We start from the raw sequence: 9,584 nt of genomic DNA, 5'->3' as shown, positions 1-9,584 counted from the left end.
CCGTCGCCCTTACAGTCTACCTATGAATGTCCCGGATTTTCAATGGATTTGAAGTGCTTTTCAGCGAAATTTTTGAACAAACTCTTTTCTTACACTTAATATTAAGGGTACTTCAAGCTAGAACCAAAATAAATGCCAAGCTAAAACTGCATGAAGTCTGCATCAACCAAGGTTTTGTCCGTTTACATATGGACTAGTCGAAGTTGGACCGTATATAAACAGTCTAGTCCTTTTACAAACCGATTAGTCCGTTTGTTGAAGGACAAATTTTGTATACATATAGACTGAAATCTTCAGTCCGTTCATATACGGACTAGTCATTTTATACAGGGTATCCCAACAATGAAAATATGATGATGATTTAACACAACTTACCTCAGTCCGAAAGTTGACGGTTGCCGACATCCAGGGCGTCAAAATTACATTTTAATTTCATTTTTTCGTTATTCTACTTTAAACGGAGCTGCATATTTTTACGAAATTTGATATACAGGGGGTTTTGCGCATACGAAATCCAAATGTCGAATCAAATTTTGATCAACTTGTAGAAAAAGCCACCTGCGGCGATATCAGGGCAAAAAAATGGTTTCAACTTTTTGGTGATCCGGTATTCAGATGTACCAACAAGCTTCTGTTTCCGCGATATTTGCGATTAAACCGCAAAATGCAGAATTGTGAGGACATTTTATAATGTATGTAGTAGTGTGACGCTGGCGACACGGATTTACTTGGTGTCTGTCAGAGTGACACTAGTGCCACTACGTACTTAAGTTTTGATTTTAATTTGTTAACATGCCAAGGCATAATTTTTTTGTCCAACAAAATTTTAGTGGACGCAGTAGCAAACCGCGTTACTTAGAATTGTATCCCAATAAGAGGCAACCGAATTTCAAGCTATTCGGAGACATCTACCGTCGATTAAGGGAAATTTTAGGAACAAACTTAATATGTTGGGGCGTCCGAAAATTTCAACTCCAGATCAAGAGGAAGACGTTCCGGTTCGTGTTGGAGAAAATCCAGAAATAAGCACAAGACGATTGGAAGCTGCAACTGGCGTAATCAAGTCTTCAGTTCATAGGATTTTTCAGCAAGAAAATCTCCATCCTTGCCATTTTAGTTAGTAAGTAATTACCTAAACCAACATTTTACAAATCGGTGGATAGGTTGTGGAAGTTCTTAGGCTTGGCCGGCGCGAAGTCCTGACTTTCACCCATTAGATTTTTGTGTTTGGGGTTATTTAAAATCATTAGTGTACGATCAAACGGTAGTGCTAGTAGTAGTGCCTAGATGAGTTGATAAATAAAATTATGAATGCCACCGAGTGATTTCGAAATGAACGTATTTCAAAATGTATTGAAGTTAACGGGGGACATTTTGAGCAATTGCTGTAGAAAATGAATGTTTTATTGTTAGTGATTAAGATGAAAAGATCCTACTGTTAAAGAATGATGTTTAGTAAATATTTTTTCACTTAGATATTTATTGTGGCTTATTTTTTGCCAATACTGCATTTTGCGGTGTAATCGCAAATATCTGGGAAACAGAGGCTTGTTAGGACATCGACTAAGAATACCTTTTTTGTACAAAATTAATAGGCGATTAGACAAAACCAGCTTAGAAGTAAGAATACTGGGTGACCAAAAAAGTTGAAACAATTTTTTTGCCCAGATATCGCCTTAAGTGGTTTTTTCTACAAGTTGATCGAAATCTGATAATAGAGTTGGATTTTGTATGCTCAAAAACCCCCGTATACCAAATTTCGTTAAAATATGCAGCCCCGTTCAAAGTAGAATAGCAGATCTGCACCAATCTGAAAGATACTACCCGAGACTCACCAGAGAGGCCATCGAAATATTTAAACACCAAAACAACTTTAACGGAAAAGAAGAAATTACGGCACTCAATCCAGATTGGAAGTACGTTTTGCGCCAAACAGCGTGTGCGCCGTAGCATTTGAACCCCCACCCATCCCCCACACACAGCTGGGCTGCATAAATACGACGGGAAATCCAGCAGTTGATCCCAGAGACAAGGGATAATTATTTCTTGTCTCTGGTTGAACCAGTCTTAGTCGGAAAGCACGGGAGATCACTTCGCCCACTGCCTCATCGCCTTTGATAATGTCCACCGCAGTTGTGGACGAACCGTCATGAAGAAATTCCCATAGACCACGGCTTCAAAGCCCGGAAAACATTCCTAAATGTGATTTAACCGGCCGTGAAAGCCTTTGCATCTTACTTGAAAAATAAGATTTTTTTTGTGAAATTTTTGACCTTCTGCTTTACTTTAAGAAATAATATTTTATTTAACGTCCTAATCGAAGGCATGAAGGGAAATACCATTAGAGGGCCGTAATGGGTCAGAGTTAATAACAATCCCCATTACATCCTTTACTATACGCCCTTGCCCTATATCATCGCTGACCATTTCTGGGAAATTGGTTTCCAGTGCGCTCAAGCTTTGTACTGGTTTCAGCAGTTATTTTCAACGTTTAATATCAAAATGATTAGTTTTTCTACTGCAGTAGCAAATTTCAACATCTGCTAAAGGATTATCCCGGAAATGCTGCGTTTTTACCAGACTGTAAACTTTGGTCCGCAACATTTAACTGTTACTGATTAATTGCATAATGGTTACGACTTTCCAGGTAAAATTACACACCTAATGACAGTAATATTTAGACTTGTGAAGTTCTACCGAAACTTATTGAAAGTTTTATTTTTATGTATATTGGATATAGGCTAGTAACGCTATATCCAATTTGCATGTGCACTCCGATTTAAAGTTTAATACAATCTGAATTCGATAATGTTCTTTATCGGGAACTTTGCTGTTCGACGTCGAATAAATTGGGACTATACAGTTACAGTTCGTTAAATCAAAGAAAAAATAACAATAAACGGTACGCTGAAGTTGTTAGAAGCGTGCCATTTTATTTCTTTTCCGATCTTTTGTTATGTTTTAATCTAAATTCCAATGCCTGGCTGGACGTTTACGTCCACATTGTTTCTCCATTCTAGATACAACTAGCAGCCATTTTGCCGCTTAATTAGAAAGTACAGTTTTAGTGTCTCATTTAAAATCTATACTGACCTCATATTTTTAAATCACTTGATATCTAGTCTGAAAATATATTTAGGTGATTCTTCTGATGAAATTCTAGATCATGAATATAGCATTTTCAAATAATCTTTTATTCTTCAACCTTTTGTTCAACCAAAATATGTCTGTTTTGCGCACGTGTCAATATATCAAGTGAACTGTTTGAGTGTCATGTTTTTGTTTGCAGTTTTTTGTATAAAATGAAGTTTCGATCCGTCTGAATTCCGTTGTACAATTTTTCATTTATCGGATTTACGCCATATAACAATGCAGCCGCTACGTGCTCAGTTAAAGACCTTTCCTTAGAGTGTGTAAAGTATTGATTTCAGATAGCAAATAAGCTGGCATTTTACTATAAACGTAAATTCAATTCGTTAACACCAAAATTCAGTTTCAAAGTTGATGGAGCAAATTGATTTACTACTTGGTACACTTAACGCCTTCAAGATGCATAGAAATTACTTAAGTTTTCGTGGGAATGAGCTTTAAACCGCAGTTTCGCGTTTTTCATGCATCATTCGCGGATCAGGTCAAGTTTAGGTAAAAACGCCCTAATGTTGTTCTAATGGTAGCTAAAGTCAAGTTAGCGTAGTCTAAATTGCAGAGTTTTATTATTGGCTAAATCTTACCTAATACTAATAATAGGCCGCAAAAACAACAGAAGTGTTGAAATTTTAGTGTAAAACTAAATTTTACGTTCGTTTTGCAATAATTACAATTATATTGTAAAATTTCCTCCTTGTTGAACAATAAAGCTTGAAACTATGTCAAACGAAAAACTTACGCTTATTGGAACATTGATTCACAGTTTCTCGTTTGGTCATCCAATTTAGAGAGAAAATAGCAAATTTATCACATTCCGCTTGCAATCGTTGGATTTAATTTTATTTAACAATTTTCTCGGATTGGTAGTTACATGTTTTATTCCAGTCGATTCAGGTAATTGAATGTGTAATATATTTTATAGACAATCATATACTTGAAATATTCTCTCCGTCAATTGCACTTTAGTGAAAAATAATTCTGTTCCCTCTTATTCTTATATTTAGAAAATCAACATGTAAATTGTTTTAACTTTTGTTAAAAATTTTTCCATTTCTTTTTTATTATATATTCTGTACTGATATCAAAGAATAAAATTTTTGAGGTGCACACTTTGACATATGCGTTTCGCAGCTGTTATATTACGCTAAAAGACTTGGTGTCAGTTTTAGAAAGCACAACAAGAAAAAATCACATATGAACCTGTGAAAATATGACTAGAAACAACGAGATAAATATAAAACTTTCATAATTTTTCAGAGCAAAAGACACCTAGCTATTGTGAGCGTTCCGCGATATGAGATATGAGATCCGACTCAGTAAATCTGTAAAACGCTTAAACTGTTGGTATATCATACATATTATATCGGTCACAATTCGATTTAATCGTCTCATTCAGTAGGGACCTATAAGTATTAAAATATTTATGCCAAGAAAGCTATAACGATCTTAGGTTTTGATCAAATGGATAGTAAAATTCAAACAAAGAGTAAATAAAGTTCCATTGTGCAAGTGGAAAATTGCTCTTGTGATTGAGCTTAATACAGTGAGCGGTGAAATAGTGCATGTTGCGCCTATTAAAGGGAATAATCACATCTGTGGCAAATGTTTGACCCTTGTCTGTAGGTAATCTTTCGACTTTTGCGCCAACGCCGAGGAATTAATTCGAAGATATTTTATATTTGCTGGAAATGTTTTATTTATTCTCGATAGGGTTCGAAATTAGATAAATTACTAGAATTTTACTAAAATCACTTAGCAAAATGCACTTGATATTGCTTCAAATATTGAGGTTGTTCAATGGAATGGACAGAAACATTAATGTACGCGTAGATTGGCGTGTTTAGAGTGACAAGGGAACCATTTGAATAATTGATATGCGAGTCAAAGGACTACGAATTATGTGATTCCGAGACCGAGGCACATTCTACAAGGTACATTCATGTAATTGCTGGACTTTCAAAGACTTCTAATTGCACGTGAGGTTTAATAGTATGCGTTTAAACAAAGGCTATACATATTTTTGAATGTTTATTTAAGCGGATGTTCATCATTTTGTGATATCTGTTATATTTAACATGCCTGCATTTGCTCAATGAATAAATATATCTTTTTAGTCCGTCAAATATTGAGCACTCGCATAAAATAGCGTTTGTATTCATGCTATAATGTCGGATGTCCAATATTCGCCATTATTTCATATATTATGGTCCATACATAATACGTAGATTAGCTAACTTCTCTTTATTTCTCATTCAGGTAAAGCATAAAGCACGGTCTCACACAGAATAATTTCGAATGCTAATCTTTAACGAACATTTAGTTTAAATTTTAAAGACCCTTAGGTGGCTCTCGGTATTTCACTGTTTGCGAATATTTTACTATTTTGGATCTACCCGGCTTAATTTATTACGGGTTGTAGATACTTTATGCGTTAACTCACTTTGCAATGTCAATTTTCATTTTGCCAATTCGCTCTTTATTATCATGTCAATTGAAACAGCTTCTTAGTAAACGACTAAATTAAAACAAAAAACGATTTAAAATCCACAATATAAATAATTGTAAATTTTACTTCCACTGTGAATAATTGCGTCTCTAATTTGATGCAAATCGAAATCATTGTTAGACGCAAGAAGACTTTTTAAATCGAAGACATTGTTACAGCACCAAATACACGTGCTTCGATGATTTGCTAGACAAATTAGTAAAACTTATACTTGTTACTTTTATACGTGTTAATAACAAACCATTCGTTTCATAGGGTATCGCTTAGTCCATGTTTCAGGATCCATAGCAGATTTTCGAACGAACATTATGACATTACCATTTGACTAATGGTAAACTAATACTAAAACAAAGAAAGTATTAGTCAGTTATAGAATAGGTACGAATCTATGATAGCTTTTGTTATAAAGATTAATACTTCGTTACTCTAAACAGATTGTTTTATTTAATCAGGCATCAAATGAGTAGTCGAAAAATTTTATGTTGGGGGTAATTTGGACAGTCATTCATTTTTAATTGCACTCGGACGTTTAAAATAGGTCCATTTGAAAAACAGAAATTGCTGAAATACATTTTGTTTACGGAATAGCCCAAGGCAGTTCCATAGCGGCAATGCGCATTCATATAGAGTTGCCATCTCTGTACAAAATAGACAAGGGTTTGAAAAAATAGATGAAAAGCTGGATTAATCAGGAATTTTTAAAAGACCAGTTCAGATCAGTTTCATATGAAATTCAATCTGATCTCACCATTAACAAAAGATCATAATCAGCTACATATTTTGGATTTCGAGATTGGGTTCACGGAATTTTGCCCTCAAAAAATAAATAAAAAGTGTAAATAGTGCAGAAAGAAAGAACTTCTTTCGCTTTCAAATTAGTTTCAACAGTAATTAATTTAGCACGTTCGGTTTTTGCTAAGTTATTGCAGATACACATTGTTTTGCTAATAGCTGTCATTGGACTTGAACATTTTTCCAAATGTATTGGATTAATCAAGTAAACACCAAATTCTAATTTTGTGGTTTGTTGCAATTAATGTAAATATGAACATGCAGAGAAACTCTATTTAGTTAATGTCACTGAATTAATGGAATAATACTAATAAATATTGCCAATATTGACTAGAATTTATTAGGGTAGGGATCACATTGAAAATCTATATGCCAATATTCCATAGAAATATTCAATATTAATGGAGACTCTTTTCTGATTTAATACGGGTAAATTTCGAATATTATTTTCTATATTAATTAGTTGGAGGTCAGTTTTTTTTATAGACAATGGAGCTTTAATCAGTTATAATACAGATTTCCTAGAACATATAGAGGCAAGTACATTTAGGTTCCGATAATTCTGCGACCTAGATGATGGATAACTCGGTAGTCCTCCGTTATTAATAGGCTTTGGCAAATGTGAAATTGTAATTAGCATATTGGTGTACGCACGCTTCGGAACTATTATGAACATTTATTTTAATTTTGGGAAACCCACGTGATTTTGCAATATGCTAATAAATATTATATGAGGTATTATATAATTCATACTTATTTGAGCCTACAAAGCTTTTAAACTGGCATATATTTGAGAATAAATCTTAATTTTTCTCTCAAGTGTGATTGAGCACCAGAGCATACATCCCTGATTGAGCATAGCAAAATTTTCTGCCTAAACCTGTGCGTTTTCATTTCAGTTCCATAAAAAAACGAATAGTTATTTACTTACCAACACTGAAGAAGTTGTCCCATAAGTCGGTTCGGCACAAGTATGCCTTCAAATCATCTTCGGTTCTGCCAACAATAACAATAGGAGGAGCCACCAGAGTGCGAATGGTCAGTAAAGCAGTAAAAAATGCTAATATAATCCCAAGTCTCTTCAGAAGGTTCACATCAGTGATCTTTATAGCCTTTGCTGATCTTACCCGAAAAATAACCGATATCCTAAAAAAAGAAAATTGTAAATGCCCAGAAAAGCTATAGAAAATTTCAATTTTAATATAGCAGGGGAGTCAGATAATGGTGCTTTTATTTGACATTTCAGTCCTATAAAAACACGGTATGGTATATGTAATGTCGTAAACGTTTATTGGATTAAAGTGGGCAACAGAAAAATTCTTAATACATTCACTGCTCAAGCGATAGAAATGTAAGGCTGATACCTAATAGAATGGTTTTCAATTTCATAGAGCGGTTTATTCAATATACTTAAGAAGAGTAAGAGCCACATTTGAATACAGAAAAAGTCCCCTTACTACCTACATACGAGCATATAACGCCCATGTCAGTTAATGTTGTTTCACCATTTTAACCCCATTTTTGATTTTTTATTACATTTCAGAGCGATAACGAATATGTTTTTAATAAGCCGTGCAGCTACTTTTAAGTAAGATAATTAAGCGTTTGTAGTACGGTTGTCTTCAGTATAACAGACATGTTATCGGATATGTTTTGCACTAAAAATCCGTCTTTAAAGAGACTTTTTTCAGCGTGGGAAACATTTCTTTCGTTTTTGCTCTGCGGCCTTTCTTATAAAGTCATTATTTACACAACCCTAAAGAATAAGATTACATCCCATTATCTCCTCGGTTCATTTCTTTTGTTGCAAAAGTCTGCCACTTTTCAGTAAAACATATTACGACGCTAAAATGAAAGGGGAACCTAACGTGTCTGTGATATATTAATCAAGATTTAGCTGGGATATATCGATGATATCAATTGTCAGTTGATCCAGTCGGGTGAACTAAACATTTTGCAAGCGCATTTCCACAAACAGACAAACAAACATTAATTATGTGCAACAGCACATGAAAAGGAACATTCAAATTGTGCCGCTTTTCAATCTCACAAGCTGAAACCGAAATTTAATATTTCACAACTCTTCATGAAATATTTTGTGGCCCTCCTACTGAAAACGTGCTAATATACGATGACTAATCCGATTATCGCAAGTAGGAGCTTACAAGCGTAAAGTGCTACAAACTTACCTCCAAGTTTTCAGCATTAATGCTCCGTAAGTCAAGGAAAAACCAATTTCTCTAAGCCATATTCGAGCAGTACAATAGTAGATAGTCGGTTTGAAATATGTAACAATCATCTGAAATTAAAGAATTAACATAACTGGCTTTAATTATAATAAACATTTTGATATTAAGTTATGATTAATAATCAGGAATTCAGAATATTTTACAATTGAAACCATCACTGAAGAACGTTGATAAAACTGCTCTGACGAAAAAGGCCCCAGTAATTTGTAATATATAGGGTGCATATTACGTCGACAAATGTTGATTTGATAACCATAAATAATTTGTCTGTATGTAGGGTTAATGATTGACTATTAAAAATCAGTGCAACAAATTAACAGTACATTGATTCATATATGATTTTTCTAATGTTTTGAAATGTGCAAAATGTAAGCAGCTTATGATTTGAAGAAACGAGCAAAATTACCAAAAGCTTGATAAGGACCTATGGTTTACTGAGTAAGCTTTGAAAACCAGTTGCAATTTTTTTAGGATTAGGAAAAATAATTATGCAATGATCAAAATCCCGTTCAGTATAAATATGTTACTGTTTGGACGATAAACGTTTTCTACAATTCGTAATCACATTTTCAAATTAACATTTTAAACTTCGGCCGTATAAAGGTGGACTTAAATCTTCCGGCTTAAATTCGTATGAAGGATTTAATATTTAAAACACCTACGTATAGGATGGAGAGAAGGCGTTTTCTCTAGTAATTACTAATTTAACTTGTTTTTCTAATTTTCTAAATTTTAACTTAATTTTCTAAATTGCCTATTCCTATATTCCGTATGAAAGGATTGATTGCAAATTGATCCAAGTCAAAAGCTTTTATTGTTTTCTTGAAAAGTTTGACGTTTCGATCAATTGGAAAACATGGAAGGATATAAAGCAATTACTTTACCACATG

General features: G+C 33.9%; 1 protein-coding gene across 1 annotated transcript in view; it reads right to left on the bottom strand.

Annotated features, from left to right (window-relative positions):
* The window catches only part of LOC109533890 (probable G-protein coupled receptor 158), a 173,633-nt gene that overhangs the window by 25,728 nt on the left and 138,321 nt on the right, over window positions 1-9,584 (bottom strand). The window contains exons 7-8 of the mRNA XM_048670154.1: window positions 8,635-8,744; window positions 7,377-7,591 (exon numbers count right to left, since the gene is read on the bottom strand). Of these exons, the coding sequence (XP_048526111.1) occupies window positions 7,377-7,591; window positions 8,635-8,744 (325 nt within the window). The remainder of the gene's footprint in view (window positions 1-7,376; window positions 7,592-8,634; window positions 8,745-9,584) is intronic.

The sequence above is a fragment of the Dendroctonus ponderosae genome, unplaced genomic scaffold, assembly GCF_020466585.1.
Source record: "Dendroctonus ponderosae isolate FM_Combo_2020 unplaced genomic scaffold, Dpon_F_20191213v2 Dpon_F_20191213_1, whole genome shotgun sequence".
NCBI classification, from domain to species: domain Eukaryota; kingdom Metazoa; phylum Arthropoda; class Insecta; order Coleoptera; family Curculionidae; genus Dendroctonus; species Dendroctonus ponderosae.
Note: the sequence above shows the minus strand (reverse complement) of the source record. Positions and strands in the feature narration are given on the sequence as shown.